This window comes from Mesoplodon bidens (genome assembly GCF_964165515.1).
Source record: "Mesoplodon bidens genome assembly, chromosome: 12".
Lineage (NCBI taxonomy): Eukaryota > Metazoa > Chordata > Mammalia > Artiodactyla > Ziphiidae > Mesoplodon > Mesoplodon bidens.
The window spans coordinates 77,913,760-77,940,703 of NC_138168.1; the positions used below are offsets into that span (position 1 = coordinate 77,913,760).

A 26,944-nucleotide genomic window follows, 5' to 3' on the forward strand; every position below is an offset into this window, starting at 1 on the left:
GTATACCAGTTTACATAATAATACTAAACCGTTAGTGTTAACTCAAGATCTTCTATAATAAAGGCCACTGTACACTTGCAGCCTTCATTGGCCTTTCTCGTCTTCTCTTGTAGATACTCACCACCCCAAACTCCTTCTTCATAATTCCCTTTCCTCCTGTCCCTCCTTCTTTTAGCCAGACAGGTGACTGACTCATTGTCTCCAGAACCTGCCCAGTATTTGGTTGCCTTGCTTCATACTTTAACCTTCTTATTTAAGTACCCATGATTCAAGACCCTCCCACACCCTCCCTCAGCCCAGAGAGCCCTTTAAACACCTATAGCACAGTTTATATCACTTATCTGGCACTTATATGCAACCTAATATTTGGTTTTCAGGTAGCTTTGTCTGAGTTACCCAATTAAAACAAATTATTTGTCCCATATACATGGGAAAAGAAGGCGTCAAAGGCTCAGTCAATTCCTTCAATATTCTTCAGCCAGAGTGGCCTGTAGCTGTGTTTGCTAAGGTTTTGTTCCTTTGTACTTTGTGGAAATTCATGATATTTAGAATAAATAATTATTACTACTAGTGTTTGTAGTTTTTGCTACAGGCCAGGCAAGTGTAATACCATTAATTTTCACTGTGTTATCACTACTCCTGTAAATTCTTGGAGTTTCCTTCATTTTACAAGGAAGAAATGATAGTGTTAATGGCTACCATTTACATAAGCTATTTTATTTACTTGTTTGCTTGCTCTGTGTTCCTTTTTATTATCTTATGTGTATTACTCATTTAATTCTAAAAATCATGTGAGGTAGCTACTCTGTCATCACCATTTTGTAGGTGAAGAAACTGAGACACAGAGGAGTTTAATGATTTGCCCAAGAAGACACTGCAAGTAAGTGACAGATTAAATTTCATAAATAAATGAGCACAAATTATAGAATCCTAGAATTTATACTTAACCAGCCATTTAATTGTCTCATCTTATTAAATGAAACAATGCCCACTAATGTAGAAATTGAGGGTGAAATATTTAGCAGTGTTATTTCTGTTTTTAACTATTAACATGTTCTTTTGCCAGAAAATTTTAGAAACAGATGGTTAGAGTATTGTTTCTTGAAATTCTACTGCTTAGGAAAGTTTTAAGCTTATCTGAGAGTTACATTTAATTTATTCTTTGACTTCTTTTTTTTAATAAGACTTTAATAATAAAGGCCAACACTTTGTCAAGTTTAAATTACGTAAATCTAAGTAGTTTATATGATACATTACCAGTTACTCCTTTTTTATTTATTTTTTTATAAATTAATTAATTTATTTACTTATTTATTTATGGCTGCATTGGGTCTTCGTTGCTGCGCGCGGGCTTCCTCTAGTTGTGCTGAGCAGGGGCTACTCTTTGTTGTGGTTCACGGGCTTCTCACTGCGGTGGCTTCTCTTGTTGCAGAGCACAGGCTCTAGGTGTGCAGGTTTCAGTAGTTGTGGCATGTGGGCTCAGTAGTTGTGGCTCGCAGGCTCTAGAGCACAGACTCAGTAATTGTGGCACACAGGCTTAGTTGCTCCGTGGCACATGGGATCTTCCTTGACCAGGAATCAAACCCATATCCCCTGCATTGTCAGATGGATTCTTTTTTTTTTTTTTTTTTTTTTTTTTTTGCGGTACGCGGGCCTCTCACTGCTGTGGCCTCTCCCATTGCGGAGCACAGGCTCCGGACGTGCAGGCTCAGCAGCCATGGTTCACGGGCCTAGCCGCTCCGCGGCATGTGGGATCTTCCTGGACCAGGTCACGAACCCCTGTCCCCTGCATTGGTAGACAGACTCTCAACCACTGCGCCACCAAGGAAGCCCTGTCAGATGGATTCTTAACCACTGCACCACCAGGGAAGTCCACTCCTTTTTTCTTAAAAGTTAGATCTCTGGGAATTTTGCTTTCCTCCATCATTTATTTTGTATGGTACCTCCTGGTCAGGAGCAGTCAACTTTAATCTTTTACATATCTGTATAGTCATACTTTGGGGGTTTTGTTTGTTTTTAATCTCTTATCAAAGTTTGTTTAAGAGTAATACATCTCATCTAAATCTATAATTTCAATAGTAGAATAGTAGTGTTTACCCCTATCCCCTCCCCTCTCATTTCTCCCCATTTCTCCTGGGGTTAGAATTGCGAGAGCTTTGCTGTTTTCTTGGACTTGATGGAAAGCCAGATTTTGGTCACATATGGTTAATATTCTACAGTCTTTTCATTAACAACACACATACTTTTCTTCCCAAAATGCTAGTAGGGGAAGGACCTTGGCGATATAATCCACTCCTCATAATAGATTAAGTGGTTAGACTAACAGTATTTACAGGAAAAAGTAATATAAATACTGAATATGGATTTAAGCAAAAAATTGTGAAGTAAGTATTGGGCAGATGGACATAGGAGTGAAGAAGCATGGTTATATTATGGGATGGGAACTAAGTTATAAAGCTAACTCTTCATTTTCCACGGTAGGAAATCCATAGAAAATGCATAAAATTGAAAAATCAAGAAATAGCCCTATAATCATCTTTGTAGGAATGTGGAGAAACAGCTCAGTGTTGACAGTGGAATATGGAATAGGTTAAAAGTGGAGAGGCATGAGACAGGGAAATTGCTGGTTTCTCGATAAACTTTGTAGTACTGTTTGGCTTTTTAAAAACTGTGTACATGTTTTCTTATTTAAATTTTTATTTAATTTTTCATTATAGGGTATATCCTTAAAATAGTTCCAGAACAAAAAATTAAGATATTTTAAAATCAATTTTTGTATATAATGTTTAGTGTTTGGGCTGGAAGGAATGTTGGCCTTTAGGGAAAAAATTAATAATGACTGTATAATGTTTTATACATAATATAACCAAGAATATATTTCTTTGAGTGTTCTTAAGTTATATGGTAGGATTGTCTCATCTGCGCTCAGATTTTAATTAATGCCAGCACCATAGATGCCTCTCAAATGTTTATCTGCAGCCTAGACCTCTCCTCTGAGCTCCAGGTCCATATATCCTAACTCCCTCTGTGATATCACTGTTTTGAGGTTTTAAAGGTACCCTAGACTCAGTATGTTCAAAACTAAACTTAGAATCTACCCCTTTGTTTTCTTGGACCTTTTCTGTTGTTCCCTAGTTTATAGATGGGACCACCATCTGAGCAAATAAGAAAGCAACCTTTATACCTCCTTCTTTACCCCAATATCTAATCCATCTCAAAGTTCTATTAAATTTTACTTCCTAAATATCCCTGAAGATCTTCCTTCTACTCACTGTCCATTGCTATCTCTGCGGTTACAAGCTATTAACTATTTCATGGCTAGACTACAGCATTTTTCTAACTGGTCTTCTCATATATTCTTTTGCCCCTTTTCTCTGTACTATAGCCATTCTTCATACATACAGGTCTTCTTCATCATGTCACCTTTCCTGCCTCTGAGCTTAAATCTTTCAGTGGCTTCCCATTACCCTGAAGCTAAAACCTCCAAATTCTAATGGCTCAAAAGGCACTTCACAATGTGACCCCTACCTTTTTCTTGCTGCTGCTCTTTATAGTTTTTCCTCATATACGCCCTTCCAGTCTGTTTCTGAATGATGTGAAAGGAATGAAAAAGATGACTGTGTCAGCAACAAGGTGGACTGAGATAGCAGGCAGCAGATCTGGTGGCAAGAGGCAGACAGAAGATAAAATAGTGGACAAGTTAAAATAGTTACTAAATTATGAGCTTGTTTTGATGTGCCTTTAATCCAGGAATGTCTGCGACCTGGAGAGCAAGGGTGTAGACTCTAATACTTGTATCTCCAACATGGTATCTGCTGCATACTAGGCACTCCTTAAATTCATGGGTTGTGGATGGTGATGATAGTCTAATTTTAAATATCCAGTTACCTCATAAATGCTCAAATTTTGATCAGACCTATAAGTCCTGTTGCTTTTCTTTATCGTTTTTTAATCTGAAGACTGTGGTCTCTTCTTGTGAGTACAGTTAAACCGTTATTTGTGTTATACTCTTACAGTACTGGAAGAATTCACCATGGTAAACAATAGTGAAAATGAAGACTTGATAATTATCATAACATGAAGTCTGAGTGAGCCATTAACTGACACTTAGTACTCTGCACTGTCATAATATTGAGAGGTCAGAAATAAATTGCTTACATACTCTAAGAAAGGAAAGAACATGGCACATTTTGTAAATCTTTCCAGTATATTTACGGTTGGGTTTTGTAGTACTGTGTATACTCTGCTACTGTTTAGAATCCTTAAGAAATTATTCCTCCTAGATCATTTGAGCTGGTGGCAGGTTAGGTGCCAAAATTTTGCACCTACCGTTAGAAGCATACCTATAAAGTATGACTTCTTTATTTTCTCAGAAGAGCAGTCATTTTGCATCTTAACCATAGAAAATATATTTCTGTTTATTATTAGAAATAATTTTCCAGATTAAGTTATAAAGTATTTCTTGGTTTTCCTTCCATAATTAAATAAATACCTGTTAGTTTCAGTAATGTGTTTAGTTGTAAAACTTATTCACTCACCCACAGAGGCTATATTTAAAAATAGTTGTCTTGCCTTGTCCTTAAAGTTTACTTTTGCTGGATGCAGAATGTGGATTCATTGTTTATTTTCCCTTTCAGCACTTAAATTTTGTCATTTCAGTGTCTTCTGGACTCCACTGTTTTTGATGAGAAGTCAGCATTCATTTGAATTGTTGTTTCCCTATATTTCGTTTCTTCGGCTCCTTTCAAGATTTTCTTTTTCTTTGGTTTTCAGCGCTTAAACTGTTAGGCCTCTGTGTGGTTTTCTTTGGCTTTTCCTGTTGAGGGTTTACTGATCTTCTTGATCAAGATCTTTGTGTTTGTTTGTTGTTTTTAAAACAGGCTCTGGCCAGTCTTATTATAGAAAAATTTTGCATGATTTACTTTCACCAATCTCTTTTGGCATGCTTTTAATGATATCAGAGTCACCTGGCTCATTGATAGCCGTTGTGCATATTCTTTGGTATTTCCCACACGCTGTGCCCAATTCAACATTATTGCCACTGTAGATGGATACCAGTTTTGGCCAACATGGCATAATACTCTGTTTCAGATTTCCTCAACCTGAGCAGTTGTTGGTGAGGATGACAGGTTTCACTTTGCCTTGTCTTATTTTCAGAGCCTGCACGTACCCCAGCATGTACTTTCCACTTTTCAACCTAGATTATTTGAAATGCATTTTAGAAGCAAAAAGTATGAAGAAACCATACAGTAAAACCTTTATTTCATCAAAAAAATGTTACATCTTTGACTTAGATCCTGGGGATACAGCAGCGAACTTCAAAGTTCTTAGTCCTGTGGAGCTAACGCTTTAGGGATAGGCAGGTGGGTAGGTAGGTATGTCAGATATTGATAAATGCTATGAAGTAAAAGCAAGGTATGAGGATGTGATAGGGAGGGAAGGGAAACAAGTGTGGCATTATTTTAGACAGAGAGATTGGTCAAGGAAGCAGTCTCTGAGGCAGTGACATTTGATCAGAGATGTTAATGAAGTAAGAGAGAGAGCCATGCAAGTATCTGAGTGAAAAGTGTTCCAGGCAGAAGGAGCAAGGAGTCTAAAAGCCCTAAGGGAGGAATGAGATTGGCTTCTCTTTGGAAACTAACCGGTGTGAGGGAACTGAGTTCGGAACTGAGGGAATAAAGATGGTGGTAGGAGACAAAGCCCCAGGGGTGATAGTTAGCCAGGGGCCTTGTTTAGGATTTTGCAGCTGGGGAAATGATTGTCCTGATTTACTTTCACAAAGATCACTCTGTTCAATAGAGTGGGAGGTGGGGGTAGAGCAAAGGGTTAAGGCAGGGAGGAGACCAGTTAAGAGACCTTCACAGTAGTAGTCTAGGGGAACTATGATGGCGGCTTGGACAAGAGCAGTAATAGAGGTGGGGAGAAGTGGTCAGATTCAGAATATTCTTTTGCAGATAACAGCCAGCAAAACTTTATAATGGATTAGATATGGCATGTGAAAAGGACCAACTGAATGACTGGTGGTGCCATATACGGAGATGAAAGAGACTGGGAAAGGTTTGGTTTGGATGGGGGAAAATTGAGAGTTCAATTTTGGACATAGTAAGTTTGAAGTGAATTTTAGATATCCAAAAGGATATGTGAGGCAGGCAGCTGGTTATATTAGTCTGGAACTCAAGAGAGAGAGAGCTCCCTTGGAGTTGGACGTACAGATTTGCAAAGCCTCTCTTTAAAGTAGTGTGTTTGGATGAGATTACCTTGAAGAGGAATGTAGGTGTAACTGAAAAGAAGCCCTAGATCTGAACTCCATAACTCACCAACATTTAGATGTTCCGAAAGGGAAGAGGATCTGACAAAGAAAACTGAGAAGGAGCTGCTAGTGGGTAGGAGGAAATCCAGAAGAGTATAGATCTCAGAAGCCAAGTGAAGAAATTGTTTAAAGAATGAGGGAGTGGTTGGCTAGTTCATAAGCTACAGAGAGGTCTGGTGAGATGAGGCCTGAGGAGTGACTGTGAAGTTTGACAACCTGAAGATCCAGGACAGCTTTGATAAGTGTAGTTTCAGTGGAGAAAAACTATGAAAACCTGACTGGGGTAGATTTAAAAGTGATAAGAGGAAGGAAATGAAGACAAAGTATAAACCACCCTTTCAAGGAGTTTAGCCCAAAAGAGGGAATGGGCAGATAAATGAGCTGGTAGCTGGAGTGAAGTCAAGGAGACTTTCTCAAGATGAGCAGTACTGCAGCCTGTTTATCGCCCCTTATTGTTATGTTAAAATATCTTTACTAATTTCCAGTACTTTTCTTTTCTCCTGCAACCCATTTCTAGAAACACTACATTGAGTGCTAAAAATTGTGTGTGTGTGTGTGTGTGTGTTTTAGAAATACATTTGAGAAATGTGTAATGCAGATAACTTGGTTTGGCAGTGCTTTTACCTGTGAGATGTAACTAAGCTGAAGTCACACAGACAAAAGAATTAAGGAAAAATTAACCAAATGATAATAAAAAGCTTGAGAGTCTTTACCAAACATGATATCTCAATGAGCTTTTATTGTGTTGAGGATTCGGGAGTCCTATCATAACTAACTTTACTCAAGAGTGTTTTACTATCTACTGTTATGCTGAAAACTGTCTACAGAGCTCTAGGTGTGTAATAATGGACAAAAGAGACCTAATTCCTATATTCATAGAGTTTACAGACTTGTATTTAAGCTTATGGAAAAGAGAAATACTACAGATAAGAAATTTGTTTTAAAGAGATTCTTATTGTCAAATTTATACTAAAATGAAATGTATTTTAATTATTATGCAAATGGAATGATTTTAAATATTTTAATATGTTATTTAGGTTTAATATACTTTATACTATTTATATCCCAAAGAGGCTTTCAAGATTAAACACGGTTTACATTAGGAATATAAGTAAGTTAGGTAATTCTCAACTTGGGCCATACGTTAGAATCACTTGGGGAGCTTTTAAATATCCACACGCTCATGCTGCTCCCAGCCAATTAAGTCAGAACCTCTGGGGTTGGGGCCCAAGCATTAGTATTTTTAAAATATTGATTTTATAGAAACAGAGGGAATCAAATGCTGCTAAGCCCCTGAGAATGAATTGATTACACATTTAAAGATTAAGTATATCTGAAAATTAAGGCAAAATATCAAATGTTTTGATTTACAGATCAGTTTTAGACAAAGCAGGCAAAGCTATTTGTAGGACCAAACTTTTTCAGGATCCAAACTTTAAAAATTTTAAGGAGAATAAACAAGATTACTTACCTTAGGCTGTCCTCTGATCATTAAGAAAAAAATCAGTAAAGTTACTCAGTTTTCCCTTTTAAAACAACCGTGACAGTTTCTTATTTGAATGCCTTTTGGCACAGCCATTATAAAGCATACAAATACATAGGAATTAGAACATTTTAAAGTTTGCCACCAGTAGTTATAAACTGAAAACACAGTATAACTATATGGGAAGCATTATAGGACTAAATAATATTTTTATAGTTTATATTAAATGTTAGGTACTAAAGCACATACCCTTTTGTATTGAAATTTTGAATCCACAACAATATTCATTCTATAACAGTTCTCATTAAAGTTTTTTTTCTTTCTTTCACAGAAAATGCTTGGACAGAAGAGATGAGTACTGTTTCCACTAAGGCCTAGAATTGCCTACTGTACAAATAGTCCTGATCAGGCAATATACGAATGGCCCAAGGAAGCCACCAAATTGATTTTCAGGTTTTACATGACCTGCGACAAAAATTCCCTGAAGTACCTGAAGTTGTTGTATCCAGGTGCATGTTACAGGTCAGTGTTCAATGATTTCTGAATTTATTAATACAAACTTGGTATTTTTTTAAACACTGAAAGAAAACTCTTTTATCTTCTTTGGCATTAGTGTACTATGATGGAGAGATGAGCTTTGGTGTCTGATAGTCATGTGGCCTTTAGCAAGTTATTAGGCTCTCTGTACCCCATCTGTCATATGGATAATACCTACCTTGTAAAGTAGATGTGAGGATTAAATGAGATCTCAATATAAAGCACTGATACATGGTCCACACTTACTATGAGCTTGCTTCACTCCCCCCTTTCCCCATTTTGCCAGAACTTTTAAAAATTCCAGGTCTTCATATGAAAGTGAGAAAATCATTCAATAAGGAGGAATCAGGAAACTTGGGATCTAATCCTAAATGGGCACCCTAAACATATTTGACAAGTAATATGCCTTCTTTTGTACTTTAGTTTTCTTATCTGTAAAATGAGGAAATTTGACTAGACAATGCCTGAAGTCCCAATTCTAAAGAAGAAAAATGTTTCTTTTTATATCTTTTAATTTAATCTGTAAGTTTTCCAATTAATACCACTATCTAATAAATTTTTACATTTTTCTTAGTATGTACAATTTTAGAAATCTGTAATTCTAAATATTTAGTGATAGTGTACCTTCTCATTTGATTAAACTGGAAATCTTTCTATCAAGAACTATTTTTCAGCTTGTAAAAATGGAGATATAAAAAAGTGATTTGGTTTCAGACATATTTATTCTTGATGAATGATTTTTAAAGTTTGAAATTATATGAAACTTTAAAGGCTAATATCTGATAGCAAGTGACTACATTTTGTTCACACCCTATCATCTTTTTATCTGTACATTTAATTGGTCTACCCACCTTTAGTCTAACCCAGCTTTGGTCTCTCCTATCTATCCTCCTCACTTCTGCTAAAAATGTCTTTTTAAATGCAGATTTTATCATATATCTACCTGTTTAAAAACCTCATGGTTGTTCCCTATACCCTTCAGAGTAAAGTTTATATATCTTGACTAGGACATACTAGGTCTGTGATCTAAAATCCTGCCTTCTTCTGCGGCATGATCTCTTACCCAGTCCTTCCTCCCCCACACCCTATGCTATAATCATCCTCAACTGATTGGAATTCTCCAAACATGTCTGGCTCTTTCTGTGGTATACTGTTTAAGAGCGTATGTTTTGAGTTAATAATACTGTACTGTATATTTGAAATTTGCTAGAAGAACAGATCTTAAGTATGCTTACCACCAAAAAAGAAAGAAAGAAAGAAAGAAGCCAGGGTGGGGGGAGGGATGGAGGAAGGAAGGAAAGAAGAGTTGACTATGTGAAGTGGTGGATGTGTTAATTGTAGTAACCATTGTACAATGTATATGTATATTAAATCATCACATTGTATACCTTTAAAAAACATCATGTACAACCACAATATATACAGTTTTTATTTATCAATCATACCTCAGTTTAAAGGTAGGGGGAAATAAATTTAAATAATAACAAATAGTATATATTTTGCTGATAAAGAGACTTGAGTTCAAGATTTGACAGTTATTAGCAGCAATTGAATTAACCTCTCCGACCCTCATTTTCCTCAGGGGTACAATGGGAATAAAGAAAGTTCACAGAGAGTTAAATGTGATAATGCAGGAAAGCAACTAGTAGGATACCTGATTCATAATGAGTGCTCAATAAATGTTAACAACCAATACGAATAACAGTAATAATAGTGGAAGGCCCATAATGAATATTTGGTGAATGAATCAGTAGTCCGTATTGATATCGGATGTGCAGTGAAATGAAAGAGGAAAAAAGGGTAATAAAAATGGAGTCAGAAGCTAAAGAGAGTATGGGAAGAAGCAGAGATAGTGAGGGGAAGGTATCTTCCCCTAGAACTCAGGTACCTCTTCCTAATTTTTCAAATAGCATTTTCTAATAAGACGATACTGAGAATGTTCAGTGAGTCATTGAAAAATACAAAAATACTATAGGTTCTTCAGTAAGATTGTATAAGATTTGCTACTGAAAGAACTGTCCAGAACATGGAGGGGGAGGGGAGAGAGGGAGGAGAGACAAACTCTTACAGTATGATCTTCAGGATATATTAAGTTAAAAAAAATATAGAGCAGTATATATAGATGTATGTAAATACATCTATAAATAAATATTCACATGTATGTATGTTTGCCCCTGTTTGCATAAGGAAATACTAGAAGGATTAAAAACAAAGTTAATAAAAGATGGTTACCCATGGTGGGTAAGGAGGAACAGGCCATATGGGAGTGAGACTTCTCAGCGTGTATCTTTTAATATTGTTTTGATCTTTGTAAATGAATTACCTAGTTTTTTAAAATGAATTACCTAGTTTTTTAAAAAATAAAATAAGTAAACATGTTTTCGACTTTACCAAAAAATAGAAAATAGATGATTTAGAATTTCTTTTGGGTACCCAGTTGTATCAACCTTCACTGTGTTAATCTGGTTTTACAAAAACAAACCTCCATATGACATGCTTCCCAACACCCAACTCTCTTTAAAGTGAGTTGCTAATCATTTGAATAATGTCCCTTTTAGCTGATATAACAAAAATGTGACAAGCAAGGAATGGGGAGGACTCCTCTGGGGATACAACTAAGGTGTAAGTTTTCCCAAATTTAGAGTTGCTTTTAAACTGTAACAGCAAATAAGCTACCTCTAAATGTAGTATAAACACCTCTTATTTGGTGACAGCCTTTCTTTTGGGAGCTGCTCTCCCTTTCTCAGTTGGGTAGGCTGTCTTTTCTCTGGAGAGATTCTCCCTATAATATACTGGTTCAGAACTTTTCTAGATGAAAAAAAAAGTATATAGAATATTGAAAATTAGTAGCTAAAGGATCATGTCACACTACCACTTTGTATACATGTTCTTAGGAGGAGAACAGAAATATCTATCCTCTGTTCTCTTCCTGACTTTGTTTACTGTTCAGCCCCCTCTTTTTGGAACTACTCACATCATTTCTTTGTGCTGTGGATTCTCTAAGATAGCTATGTTATCAGTGGATGTAATTCATATCTTTAAAATTTGGTAATTAAATCATAACTTAGAATAGTGTAAAAATATTGCATAGTTGACACTAATTTTTTTAACTGAAATTTTCACTAGTTTTTAATTCTTTTAATATGACGATTAAATCTGTAAGTTTAAAATTGCTATTTCTTTTCAAAGTAATGTGTTACTTACCATATCCTTAATTGAAGCCTTCTCAGGTACCCTCCACCCATAATCCTTATTCATATTTTTATTAAAACACCTGCCATTGTACATTATATTTATTTGCGTACACATTAATCTCCTCCACTGGACTGTGAGATCCTTAAGAGCAGCGATTATATTCCTTTCTACATCCTACTGGGATGCTCAGTAGATACTGGTTGAAAGAGTGAATGAATCAGAGTTTGAGAAGGATGATTATAGTGTATACTTTGATATTGTCTGTAATGTCTCTGTGCAAGAAGCTTGGGGAAAAATGAAAGATGAACTGAAAATAATGATTCAGACTCTTTTGTGGTTTTGAAAAGAATGCAGATTTGTATATATACAAAAAAGCAGTGATTTTTCAACCTTTTAAAAACTCATCCCATCTCTTTTGATACACTTCAAGGGAGTTCTATACAGTTTCCCACTAAAAGTAGCCAGCGCTTCTTTGGGAAACAGCTGGTCCCAGGTCTGGGATAAGAAGTGTACAAGATGATCTTAGACATCTTGTCATATTAGAAAGCAAGGAAGCTATGAAAGACTAATGAGCTCATGTCATATGTACACAGGAGCCAATTTGGAGTCATTCCCACTAGGCTGAAGATAGGATATAATGACCACAGTCAGTTGACACATATCAAAATGTTAAAGATACAGGAGTTTATAATAATACTGAAAATAAGTGTCACCTTTGGAAGTTGCTAGGGCACCAATTCATTATTCTAAAAACCAGTAAAGAGAACTTATTTATCCTGCCTCTTCTGTGCAAAGAGTAAGTAAATAGTTAAAGAGATCAAGTTCTATGAGGAAGAATTGCAGCTAATACATGATAAAGGAATCTTATATTTGGAATATCACCAATAGCGCCATTTTGCAACCCCTAATGAGATAAAGTTTCTAAACGGTGATTATCATTGGCTGATAAAAATCATTAGCTGGAGCTTCCCTGGTGGCGCAGTGGTTGAGAGTCAGCCTGCCGACACAGGGGACATGGGTTCGTGCCCCGGTCCGGGAAGATCCCACATGCCGTGGAGCAGCTGGGCCCGTGAGCCATGGCCGCTGAGCCTGTGCGTCTGGAGCCTGTGCTCCACAACGGGAGAGGCCACAACAGTGAGAGGCCTGCGTACCGCAAAAAAAAAAAAAAAAAAAATCATTAGCTGGATCAAGCTGTGACAACATCAGAACCTACCAATCAGCCTTAAGATCACAAAAAGACAGGCAGATATATTATTGTGCCTCCTGTGTGATACACTATGAAATAAAGCCCATACAGGGTCTTGCTAACAATTTGTATATGAACCTGCGCACACCTCTAGTTGTACCTTCTAGTTCACAGTGAAATACAGAAAATATTGATACCACAGGGTGCATTCAGCTGATCCAGATGGGAAATCTGCTGGACAAATGATCATTTTTCAAAAAACAAATGGCTTAGAAAATTTGAGAAAGAGGGGAGGATTAATTATTATTATAAGAAATCTAAGAGGCATATCAACCAAATGAAATATGTGGACCTTGCTTAGATCCTGATTTAAACTAACTAAGAAGATATTTATGAGACGATCAAGGGACTTTAACACTATTTGGATATTATGCGATCTTAAGTGTTGATTATTTTAGGGTATGATAATGGCATTGTGGTTATGTTTTAAGATACATATTGAAGTATTTAGAGATGGAAATGAAATAATGTCAGGCTTGATCTAGCTTGATGAAGGGAGCAGCTGGGGCATACACATTGGATGAAGAAAGATTTGCCATATATTGATATTTTTAAAGATGGATGATGAATATAGGAGTTTGTCATATTTACTCTCTATTTTCATACATGTTTAAAATTTTCTAAAATGAAATGTTTAATAAAAAGTACGTTTCCTTTTATCCTATTGTAGCCTTGTAAAATCCCTGTAAGTTCTTTTATGTTTTGCTGATAAGAAACTAATGTCTGTAGAGAGTAAAAAAACCTAAGGGCACGTGAGTTATGGCACAGCTGGGACTAGGACATATTAAATAATGAGAGATTATAAAGAATTGAAAGGATTTTTGAGAGCTCAAGAGAATTAGAGAAGAAGACTTTTTAAATAGGAGTGTCAGCTTTTAAAAAGGAAGTGTGGAATTGGATTTAGTAGGGAATATACATTTTAATTTGGGAATGTCAGAAAGGAGATGAGAAGAAGAGGTCTTTGTGAGCTTTGGCTTAGGAGGGAGAAGAATTTACTAAGAATATCAATAAACTTAGCTTGAAGCAAAAAGCACCAATTAGGTTTGGCAAAAGATAAGGTCTCACTATGGTAAGGAGTAATCAATTGATAAAGATTGTGATGAATTTTTAAATTTTCTTTGAAAAACTAGTATATATCAATTCAGAGTTATGTGTAGGATAAAAGGATTTTTATAGCATGAGAGATTTGAAGTGTTCATTTGGGGAAGAAAAAAAGTCAAATGTTGCTCACTAATCTTTTCTTTCGTATTACCTGGTCAAACTCTGGCCTGCCATTTCTTTTTTTTTTTTTTTTTTTTGCTGTATGCGGGCCTCTCACTGCTGTGGCCTCTCCCGTTGCGGAGCACAGGCTCCGGACACACAGGCTCCGCGGCCATGGCTCGCGGGCCCAGCCGCTGCGCGGCATGTGGGATCTTCCAGGATAGGGGCACGAACCCGTGTCCCCTGCATCGGCAGGCGGACTCTCAACCACTGCGCCACCAGGGAAGCCCTGGACTGCCATTTCTTAACAAGACTTCGAGATGCCTTTTAGTTCCATTTTCTCTAATAAGTTTTTATCTCATGTCAAACCACCTGTAGACATTTTAACTTGGCTATATTCATCCTCTTTACGTCTAAAACTGTCCCCTTTCTGTCAGGCTCTTGTCTTCCGGTTGTCTTTGAATTCTCTTTCTCCCTTATAGCCAAATTGTGTTGACTGTTTATTTGTAGTCTTTCATAATTTGTTTCCACCATCAGTCATTATTTCATATCTTCTAACCGATCTTGTCAAAAAGTTTTCCTTTCCTCTTCATCTTAAGTATCAGTGGAGTTCTTTATCTTCCCCAAACACCCTTTGTGTCTTCACTTCTTGTTAATGAATGTTCAGTGGCTCTCCCCATTGCCTGTATTAAAGCCCAAACTCTAGTATAACTCATTTTTAACAAGCCCCAATTATTTAACCGCAATCTGCTTTTCTAACAATTTGTTCCACAAAATTTCCAATACAAACCTTTAACCCCAGCCAGATCTGCTCCAGTCACCTTGTTTAGAACATACTTTTCCTTACTATCACATTTATGTCTGTCTTTAGGCATGCCATTCCCTTCACCAGGAATGCCTCTTTTCCTATCCAAGTCCTACATATACTGTGAAACCCATGAGATTATACCTCCCTCATTAACACAGTCCTTTCTACAGTAGCCTACGGTATTAACTCTCTGTTGAACTTCAATACCACTTATTATTTGACATATATTCATGTTTTAATAATGTTACCTTTTCGTAAATCCATGGTTTGTCTCCCTAATTGAGTTGCAAGCTCTTCTAGGGAAAAGTCTGGTTTTGTACATCATTTGAGTCTTCCACAGTCTCAAACAGAATGATGTACGTATCGTAGGTGTTCAGTAAATATTTTTATGGATTATTTATTAGTGGTTAGTTTCTTTTGAGAATTCTTTAGAAACAGTCTAATTTTTTTGGTTTTGTTTTTCATTTCTCTGGAGTAGAATTATATGATGCTATCTAAAGGCAAATATATGAACTCAGTTACTCTGGAGGCTACCTTGATCTCACATTACATATGTATATGTATGTGGTTTGTTTGTTTTTAACACAAGAGGAAGCACATAAGGAATTATAATGCCTTTGTTATGAATTTTAGAACTTTTTAATTTAAATACCACAAATAATAGTTTTTAAAAGGTCATTGGTTTAAAAGAATTACATAGCACATGAATATGCAAAATATTATACAGTATTATATGCTTAAGTTGAATGCTTATATTTTGTTCAAAATTCAAACTGCATTTTTAATTAAGTTGTAATTTTACTATATTTGCATGAATCCATTTTACTATAAAATAACTCCTAAAACAGAATAATGACTTGGTTCACTTTTAGCTATTGCTAGTTAGAGAACTTTTCCCTTACATTAGTAGTGAGGATTTTTAATTCAACTATTTGCATAAATACTAGTTCTTCTCAGGTAAAAGAGCTCAAGTGTATCTGTTATAATTGTATTAACTAATCTCTTGTTAATCGTGTGATATTTTAGTAGTGATGAGAGTATATGCATTGGCTTCTGGTTGTCAACACAAGCTGTTTTTATTTTGTCTTATAGAATAATAATAACCTGGATGCCTGCTGTGCAGTTCTCTCTCAGGAGAGTACAAGGTATCTTTACGGTGAAGGAGACTTGAATTTTTCGGATGATTCTGGAATTTCTGGTCTACGCAATCACATGACTTCTCTCAACTTGGACTTGCAGTCACAGAATGTTTACCACCATGGAAGAGAAGGAAATAGAATGAATGGAAGTAGGACTCTAACGCACAGTATTAGTGATGGACAGCTTCAAGGTGGTCAGTCCAATAATGAACTATTTCAGCAGGAGCCACAGACAGCACCAGCTCAAGTTCCTCAAGGCTTTAATGTTTTTGGAATGTCCAGTACATCTGGTGCTTCAAATTCAGCACCACATCTTGGATTTCACTTAGGCAGCAAAGGAACATCTAACCTTTCTCAACAAACTCCAAGATTTAATCCCATTATGGTAACTTTAGCCCCAAATATCCAGACTGGTCGTAATACTCCTACATCTTTGCACATACATGGTGTACCTCCACCTGTACTTAACAGTCCACAGGGAAATTCTATCTATATTAGGCCCTACATTACAACTCCTAGTGGTACAACTCGACAGACACAACAGCATTCTGGCTGGGTATCTCAGTTTAATCCCATGAACCCTCAACAAGTTTATCAACCTTCACAACCTGGTCCCTGGACTACATATCCTGCATCTAATCCTCTGCCACATACCTCAGCCCAGCAGCCAAATCAGCAAGGCCACCAGACCTCTCATGTCTACATGCCCATCAGTTCACCTACTACTCCACAACCACCAACAATTCATTCGTCTGGTAGCTCACAGTCTTCTGCCCATAGCCAATATAACATTCAGAATATTTCAACAGGACCTCGGAAAAACCAGATTGAAATCAAACTTGAACCCCCGCAAAGAAGCAGTTCTTCAAAACTGCGTTCTTCTGGACCTCGAACCTCCAGCAGTTCCTCTTCGGTCAACAGCCAGACCTTAAACAGAAATCAGCCCACTGTTTACATAGCTGCCAGTCCCCCAAATACCGATGAGGTGATGTCCCGTAGTCAACCTAAGGTCTATATTTCAGCTAATGCCACCACAGGAGATGAGCAGGTCATGCGGAATCAGCCCACCCTCTTCATATCCACAAACTCTGGAGCATCTGCTGCCTCCAGGAATATGTCCGGGCAAGTGAGCATGGGGCCTGCCTTTATTCATCACCACCCTCCCAAAAGCCGAGCAATAGGCAATAACTCTGCAACTTCTCCTCGAGTGGTGGTCACTCAACCCAATACAAAATATACTTTCAAAATTACAGTTTCTCCCAATAAACCCCCTGCAGTTTCACCAGGGGTGGTGTCCCCTACCTTTGAACTTACAAATCTTCTGAACCATCCTGATCATTATGTAGAAACAGAGAATATTCAGCACCTCACGGACCCTGCTTTAGCACATGTGGATAGAATAAGTGAAGCACGGAAGTTGAGTATGGGATCTGATGATGCTGCCTACACACAAGGTAATAATAATACTGGCAATGGGATCATTTTCCATTCTGGACTTAATTGGTGTACAGTTGATTTCACTGCAGAAGTGGATATCACTATCATTTTATCTTTTAAATGTTGCCTGAAGTAATACTACCTTAAGAACCTTTGAGAGTATTCATATAAATTTTAAATATCAGTTTTATCTTATAACTTGAAGCTTGAATGATAGCCTTATCAGATCTTCAGAGTAATCAACTCTTGATTTGTTTGTTTTCTTAACATTTATAAAACTTTCTTTTCAGTAACTGTCACCTGTAGTGATGCAGATTTTCCCTTAAATTTTCTTCAAATAAAAATTCATAAAAACACATTTTAATAAGAGATTAGTGAACTAATATAGTAAATCTGCCTTCTTTGACCAGAAGAATTCTCTGTTCTTCATTTTTCTAATACAACATTATTTGTCTTATTTTATAACAAAGTTTAAATTGCTGTGAATTCTTGAATAACTCAAAGAGAAATTTGAGTCCTGTTCCCGATACTTATTTCTTTCAGTCTCCCTTAAACATCAGTTAGTGCAACCTTTCTTTTTGTTTGGAATTGTGAATGAGGACATTAGTTTTAAATCTATCTCACTTGATTGTCCTTTTCTGGAATAGACTAGTTAATATTGGCATAATACTAAATTATATCTATATTAATTCAATTAGAGATAATTTCTATCATATCACATTTTATCTGACCCCTTAAGTTATTTAATCTTCCGTAGGAAACTGTTAAATTCATTCAGATAAAAAAGGAGAGGATGTTTGTCTTGACTATTGACGCAGGTTTTGTAAATTAGCTGGAGTCCTTTAGAGTAAGGATGTATCTCAATCATCCTTATATCGCCAATGAATTGTTCTAAGTATTATAGATTGGAAAATACTACATCATCACCCCATGCAGCATGTAGCCTCCTACTACTACTAGTACCACTTGTCCTTTTTAGAAATTCTAAAAGTAGTGATTTTACTGCTGAGTTTCTTAGAGGAGCCTGATTGTTTTGGTTTATTTTATGTTTTAAACAATTATATTCTAGTGATTCACAACACAAGCTAGGCTGTGGTGCTTTCAAATTCTTTAATCACCTACGAAGCTTTCAAAACATAAAAACACCCAGATTCAGTCCACACTTGCTCAGTTAGAGCTTCTTAATGGTGAAGCCTGGGTGCACATGTGCATGGGTGCTCGTGTGTGTTTTAAAGCTCCATGGGTGATTCTGATTTCACTAGAAATTGTGCTGAGACTTTATTTTCCATATATCTGTGACTAAACTGGAACCATTTTTGTTTAGTTTTGGCAGTAAATTATTTTTAATATAACAGTATTTTTTTCCACTGATACTTAATTCCTGTTCTTCCCTCAAAGTCCTTTCTTCTACTCTCCTTCCATCAAAATAATAGATTTCCTATGTTTGGATAGTTACTGATTCTTAAATGGAGAGTAATTTTTTTCTTCCAGTTTTATTGATATACAATTGACATATAGCATTGTATAAGCTTAAGGTGTACAACATAATGATTTGATTTACATATGTACATCATGAAATGATTACCACAGTAGGTTTACTGAACATCCATCATCTCATATAGATACAATATTAAAGAAATAGATTTAAAAAATATTTTTTCCTTCTGACTGAGAACTCTTAGGATTTATTCCTTTTTTTTAATATTTATTTTTTTGGCTGCATCGTGTCTTAGTTGCGGCATGCAAGATCTTTCTTTGTGGCACATGGGCTCTTTGTTGCGGCGTGCAGGCTTCTCTCTAGTTGTGGCGGGCGGGCTCCAGACCGCACAGGCTCAGCAGTTATAGCGGGTGGGCTCAGTAGTTGTGGTGCGCAGTCTCCAGAGTGCGTGGACTCTGTAGTTGCTGCATGTGGGCTTAGTGGCCCCGTGGCATGTGGGATCCTAGTTCCCCGACCAGAGATCGAACCCGCATCCCCTGCATTGTAAGGCGGATTCTTAACCACTGGAACACCAGGGAAGTCCCTCTTAGGATTTATGCCTAACAGCTTTCATTTACAACGTACAACAGTGTTAATTATCTTTACTGTGTTGTGCATTACATCCCTAGTATTTATTTATCTTATAACTAGAAATTTGTACCTTTGACTGCTTTCATCTAATTCCGCCCCCCGCCCACCTCTGATAGCCACAAATCTGATGTCTCTTTATTTGTTTTTGAAGTATAATTGACCTACAACACTGTATTAGTTCCTGGTACACATCATAGTGACTCAGTATTTCTATACATTTCAAAGTGATCACGATGATTCGTTGTCATCTGTCACCATACAAAAATATTATGTAATTATTGACTATATTCCCCATGCTGTACATTTTATGCTTGTGACTCAAAATTTCATAACTGAAAGTTTATACCTCTTAATCTCCCTCATCTGTGTCTCTCCTCCTCCCACCACCACCCCCAGAGAGTAATTTATGTTATGAAGATAACTTGATAAGGGGAATTTTTGCTTAAAGTAGATGTGAGATATTCGTACACTAACTGGAGTGTGAAAATAAAGTGTTGCTTAAATGTGCTAACTTCAACTTCTCTCCCATTCTCTCTTGAGTCTTCTCTAGTCAGGATTTTTCCCACTGCAGTCAGCCACAACTGCTCCTGTCAAGGTCATCAGTGACGGCATCATTACTAAACCCAGTGGTCTTTCAGCCCTTGTCTTCCTTGATCTGTATCAGTAGCGTTTGCCGCCGTCAAGCACCTTCTTCTCTGTGAAACATTTTGTTCATTTGGCTTACTATAGGATAGTACACTAGGATTCCACCCCTCCTTTTATTCTTTGGTGGTTCTCCCTCATCTCTCTGACCTTTCACCTCTTTGTTCTTCCACTTCTTTGTTCAAAGAAGTGAGATCAAAGCCTCAAGGTTCAGTCCTTTTTCTGTCCTTACCATTCCCTAGATGATCTCAGTCAGCCTTATAACTTTAAATATTATTCTATGCTAACAGCTCCCAAATTTGTAGCTCTAACCTGGACTTATTTCCTGAATTTCAAGCAGTTTGATTAACTGCCTACTTAACATGTCCATTTGAATGTTCACTAGGCATCCCAAGTCTACTATGTCTGAAACAACTCCGGACGTTGCCCCGAACTTACTCTTCCTATCTCCATCAGTGGCGGCTTAATCAGGCCAGAAACTTCAGAAATACCACTGACTCCTTCCTTCTTTCACGTTTCACATCTAATCTGACGATAAATCCTGTCAACTCTAACCTTCAAAGTATATCAAGAATTCGTTTTTCTTACCAGCCCCGTTCATTGTCACCACTCTGGCCTGAGCTACTGTTGTCTCTTAGAAGAATTATTGCAGTAGCCTACCTGCTTTCACCCTTGCCTACTTATGGTCTTGTTTTAACTCAGCATCTACTGGGATACAGTTTTAAAAACCAAAGTCAAATCATATGACTCCTCTGCACATGATCACTACCTAGTTCATTCAGCGATCCACTGCCTCTCCCCCGTCTCTTTTCCTTTTACTTACCGCCTCCCTCACTCTGTTCCAGCCCAGCTGGCCTTCATGCTACTATTCTTTGAACATAGAAGGCATACCTTAGGGCCTCTGTCCTTGCTATCCCCTCTGTCTGAAGTTCTCTTCTCCCTGACTCCACAGTTAACTCCCTCACTCCCTTCAAGTCTTTACTCAGAAGTCTACCTTTTCAATGAGACTCTCCCTGATCTCCCTATCTGAATCCACCCCCCAGCATTTCCTGTCTCTCCATCATTGCTTATATTTGCTCAACAGGGAAATGAATAATCTAATATTAAGGTATATAACAGCTAATACCTGCTGAAAACTTATAATGTGCTAGGCATTGTTCTGAAAGCCCATTTATTTCTCACAACCAACTATAAAATAGGCACTAGTAGTAGTCCTGTTTTCAGCTTAAAATACTTAGGGACGGATAGGTTAAATACCAGCCAAGGGACAAGTAGTGGCATCAGGACTCTCGAGTAGGCAGTTAACAGAGCCCACGGCACTGTCTGTCCAGATTTTCAAAACAAACCCTCTGGAAAGATGTTTCAGGTTTATCTGGTACCTTCATATAACCCCTGGTGCACCACTGTCGGGGCTGTGTTCGCCTCAGTTTGAGAAGCATGGAGCTAGATGATCACTCAATAAAAATAAATAAAAACAGGCAGCTATCACAAAAGAAATCACAATATAGATAATATATAGATATAATTTGAAAGAACTTGAAACAATAAAGTAATACCCTTGGTAGATGTAGGAAGCACCTTTTTATTTTTTTCTTTTATTTTTGGCCACGCTGCGTGGCATGCGGGATCTTAGTTTCCCGACCAGGGATCGAACCCGCGCCCCCTGCCATGGAAGCAGGGTCTTAACCACTGGACCGCCAGGGAAGTCCCAGAAGACCTTATAAAGACACCTGAAGGTAGAAAAAACTTTGCTAATGAATAAGGGCTCTGTTTTGAGAGCTCAAAGCCTACCCAAAAAAACCAGGTTTCCCCAGAATGGGCCACTCAAATTATTTCTCTTTACTGAACAACCCTCCAGACAGCTATAACAACCGTGATCACTTTCTTTAAGCATACCTACATACGTAAGGAATTTTCTGACATTCGTATGGCTGTGTACCCTTGTGTTATCTGCATGTGCACACTGTACTGGGGTGGGTGCTCTTCTGCAACCTCTTAACTCATTTCCTTCTGTTTAGTGTGGAACTGGTGTTGACCAAGATTTCTGTATCATCCAGTGTCAAAATCTTGATCTAGTGTTTCATTGACTTGGTTCTAGTCAAATCAAAGGACTGTTCTTTCCAGCAAAATGCATCTCTCGCGATGTTAACTTATACATGTGTAATGCTTCACAGTTTACACAGCACTAAATGAGGTGACCCGAATAGTACTGATCTTTAAGTAAGGATCTTTTCTGAACTCTAATTTGTGTGGTGTGGGTAATAAAGAGAAAAGAAATATCCCTGCCTCCTGCAGTGAAATTGATCTTTCTAAAGCTCCTGAATCATACTGTTTCAGAGTAGAAAAGCAAGTTAAGCCAAGTACTAGAATCATTGGAAAATATTTTTCTCAAATTGCGGCGAGAACATGCCTAAATAAATGTGGTAAACAAAACACATTATTTTTCATTTATTTATCATTTAACATTAGAAATATAAATATACTACAATAAAAATTTCAAAAATGAGAATTTGTTTTTTAAAGATCTATTGTTTCACATGCCCTCTGCTATAGAATGGAAAAAGAGGACAGTTAATGGAACTTCTTTCGTGACCCTGCTCATCTCAGCACCAAGTCTATCACCATCACCCCCTATAAAGGAAGTAAATTATACTTTAGTCCTTAATCATTCACTGTCTTCTGAGACTTTCTGGTGTCCTCCCCCCGTTCATAAAAGTATGCTTTTTGTAACACTGGAAACTTCTGTAGGTGTGGAGAACAAATGCTCCACTCATTCAAACCAGTTTTCATGGTTGGGGGTTGGGGGCAGTGGCCTGTGGTCTGTGTTTTGTTACAGTTGCCAGAGGCTCTTAGCAAACTAACATTGCTGCCAAAAATGATTTCTTCTTCTCCATTATCGCTACAGAAAGCACCTATGGCATTAATCTAGCTAAAGTAATAAGCATTTTTAATGATACTTTAATACTTTTTTTTCCAGTTACATTTATGGTCCCATTACATTGTCAAACTGCAGCTATGACTTTAAACCTAAAATAGAAATACAAATAAGAAAATGTATGAGACAAAATTAGCTTCTTGGACTTTCTCATTCCTTGTCATTTTTATCAGCAGTACTTCCCTCCAAATCACAACACCTTTCTATTTAATGAGATTTAATAAAAATGCTAATCATGACAGAAATTGAGGGGGCTAGATATTCTTTTCAAAAGGAACTAGAAATTAATTTAAATTTTAAAATTTGCGCTTTGATTCACCTGCTGATTGGAAATGCCTTTTTTCGAACGTTGACTCACTATGTTGACATTGAGGTCACCACATTAAATTAACTCAGTAATTAAGCTTGACTTCAAACCACTTAAAGAATTTTTTCCCTTTTGAATCTGGCCTACTTCTCATAGGTTCTTCCTGGTCTTAAGACTACCTACCTTTTTAATTTGGAATAAATCTCAAGGCTGGAAGAGACTTGTTTCATCTAGAACTCTGCAACAAACGTTATCCAGTCCAGTTAACCATCCAGCAGTTGGTCCTGCAGGACCCCTGTCAAGCATAAACCCATTGTGTACTGCGTGCTTTCTGAGGGACAAATTGCCTCCTAAGGCAGCACATTCCATTTCTGAAGAGTTCTGCCTACTAGCAAGTTATTTCCTATGTTAAACTGAATTTTTTACAAGTATTAATGAAAATAACATATCCATATGGTAAACGAAATTTAACCCAAAAAAGGGAAGATACAATAAAAATGTCTCCTTTTGACCCCTGACCTGTCCCTTCCCCCAGCCATCCCACCGTTTAATTATCAGAGGTAATCTCCATTAGCAGTTCTTGATCCTCCTTCCCTTTATAATTTCTCTCTCTCTCTCTCTCTCTCTCTCTCTCTGTCTCACACACTTTTTTAAAATGGGAATGTAATATATGTATATGGGTATACATAAATACATATATGTGGCATTATATAATCTATACATACTCTACAGTATATATAACATAAGCATACTCTTTGGGGATATATTATATACATTTTTTGCTTAACATATCTTAAGATCATTTTATTTTAGCATGTATGAATATTTCATTCTTTTAATTTACTTTAAAACAGTCTTAGTCATTATTTTCACATTTATTGAGATAAAGTTCATCAGTCATTTACAGTGTACAAGTCAGTGATTTTTAGTATAGTCACATGTGCGTAACCATCACCACAACCAATATTAGAACATTTGCATCACTTCAGAAAGAAGCTCCTATCCCATCACCTCCACCCTCAGCCCTGAGTAGTCACTAATCTACCTTCTGTCGCTGTAGACTTACATATTCTGGACACTTCATATAAGAGGAACTACATAATATGCAGTCTTTTGTGACTAGCTTTTTTCACTTAGCATAATGTTCTAAAAGCTCATCCACCTTGTAACATGTGTTAGGACTTCATTCCTTTTTATGGCCCATTATGCCATTGTATAGATATACTACATTTGGTTTATTCATTCATCAGTTAATGGACATTTAGGTTGTTTCCAGTTTTTGCCTATTGTGAATAATGCTGCTGTGAACATCTGTGTACAAGTTTTTGTGTGGACATATGTATACACATATGTGTAGGTATACACCTAAGAGTAGAATTGTTGGGTCCTGTGGTAGCTCTGTGTTTAGCCATTTGAGGAATGAACTGTTTTCCACAGTGGCTGCACCATTTTGCATTCCCACCAACAATGTGCGAGGGTTTTGATTTCTCCACGTCCTTCACCACAGTTGCTTTTTTCTTTGATTCTTGCCATCCTAGTGGCTGTAAAGTGGTGTCTCATTGTGGTTTTGATTTACATTTCTCTGATGGCTCATGATGTCGAGGATCATTTCATGTACTTACTGGCCATTCGTATATTTTCTTTGGAGAAATGCCTGTTTATTTCCTTTGCCTATTCTTTAATTGGGTTATTTGTTTTCATTACTGAGTTGTATGAGTTCTCTGTATATTCTAGATATAAGTCCCTTATATGATTTGCAACTGTTTTCTCCCATTCTGTGAGTTATCCTGTCACTTTGATAGTGTCCTTGAAGCACAAGTTTTTACTTTTGCTGAAGTCCAAGTTATCTTTTTCCTTTCATTATTTATATTTTTGCTGTGTCATATCTAAGAATCATTTGCCGAATCCAGGGTCATCAGGATTTACCCCTGTGTTTTCTCCTGAGAGTTTTATTGTTTTAGAGCTTAAATTTTGGTCTTTCATCTATTTTGAGTTCATTTCTGTGTAATGGTATGAGATAAGGGTCCAGTTTCATCCTTGTGCATGTGGCAGTCCAGATGTCCCATCACCGTTTGGGCTGTTGTGTTGTTGCTGCAAAGTGCTCTCCTGTACCATAGGTGGCCTTTTCTTTTTCTTTTTATACTGGAGTAGAATTGATTAACAATGTTGTGTTAGTTTCAGGTGCACAGCGAAGTGACTCAGCTATAGGTATACTTGTATCTACTCTTTTTCAAATTCTTTTCCCGTTTAGGCTGTTACAGAATATTGAACAGAGTTCCCTGTGCTGTACAGTAGGTCCTTGTTGGTTCTCTATTTTAAACATAGCAGTCCAGCACCATTTGTTGAAAAGACTCTTCTTTTCCCATTGAATGGTCTTGGGACCTTTGTAGAAAATGAGTTGACCGTAAACACATGGGTTTATTTCTGGACTTTCAGGGTTTTTTTATTATCTGTATGTCTATCCTTATGCCATTACTACACTGATTATTGTTACTTTGTAGTAAGTTTTGAAATTGGGGCAGGTAAGTTCTACTTTGTTCTTTTTTTAGGTTGGCTCTTTGAGGTCTCCTGCTATTCCATATATAATTTAGAATCAGCTGGTCACCTTCGGCAAAGAAGTCAGCTAGGATTCTATAGGGATTACACCAAAATATTTTTCTAAATATACTTGATTTTTTTAAAAAATGCAAACAGACCAAAAAGGGTTTATGATGGAAAGTTCCCCTCCCCGGAGACAACCAGTAGCTGGTCACAAACAGTTCATTTTGTGTTCTTCTAGAAATTGAAATTGTATATGAAGCATATATATATTTATACCTTTTTTTATACAAATGAAACATAGTATTTTACTCTCTGTCTTTATCAGTGTTTTTGTTTTCATCTCTTTGAGAGTATTCCATGTCAGGCATTGCAGATCTGCTTCTTTTAAAAATGACTGCATAGTATTTTGTACCATGATCTCTAATCAGTCCTTTTTTGACAGATCTTAGGGTCTTGTTTTTACAAACTGCTGCAGTAAAAAATTTGTGCATACAAATTTTGCCCACACCCAAGTATGTTGGCAGAAGAGATTCCCAGGAGTGGAAAACTGCTGTGTCAAAGGATATGTGTATTTTTAATCTTGATAGATGTATCATTTAGGCTTGGTTATGCTGCTGTAAGAAACTGTGTCTTTAAACAACAAAGGTTTATTTCTAGTTCACTTGCCAAATAGATTAGCTGGTGGGCTCTTCTACATCATCCTCACTTAGGTACCCAGGTTAAGGGAAGCTCCATCTCCGTGCTTCCGTGATTGTTCAGGCAAGACAAAGGACACACAGCAAATCGGCTCTGATTCCTTAAGCTTCTGCTCCGACACTTGTTACTCTTTAGAAAAAACAAGTCCACATAGCCACCCCTAATTCAGAGAGAATGGAGAGGCACAGTTCTACCACATACCTGGAAAGCAGAGAGGCAGAAATATTTGGTGAAGGACACTGATGACTGCCTCAGTACATGTTGCCAATTTTAATTTTGAGACTCTCTCTAAAGAGATTCTACCAGTTTATATGCCCATATTTATAAATGGGGAACATTTTTAGTAATATTTATAAGAATGTCCTTTTCCTCTTTCTTTCTCCCACCCATCACTATGTAG

The 26,944-nt window shown here is 37.1% G+C and overlaps 1 protein-coding gene across 3 annotated transcripts in view; it reads left to right on the forward strand.

Annotated features, from left to right (window-relative positions):
• The window catches only part of TAB2 (TGF-beta activated kinase 1 (MAP3K7) binding protein 2), a 79,704-nt gene that overhangs the window by 33,274 nt on the left and 19,486 nt on the right, over positions 1-26,944 (forward strand). For 2 of the 3 annotated variants that reach the window (XM_081251039.1, XM_081251037.1), the window contains exons 2-3: positions 8,125-8,315; positions 15,872-17,372. In XM_081251039.1, coding sequence (XP_081107165.1) covers positions 8,214-8,315; positions 15,872-17,372 — 1,603 coding nt within the window. In that variant the 5' untranslated portion in view covers positions 8,125-8,213. Of the gene's footprint in view, positions 1-825; positions 881-8,124; positions 8,316-15,871; positions 17,373-26,944 lie in introns of all 3 variants that reach the window. The other variant, XM_081251038.1, reaches the window with a different exon arrangement.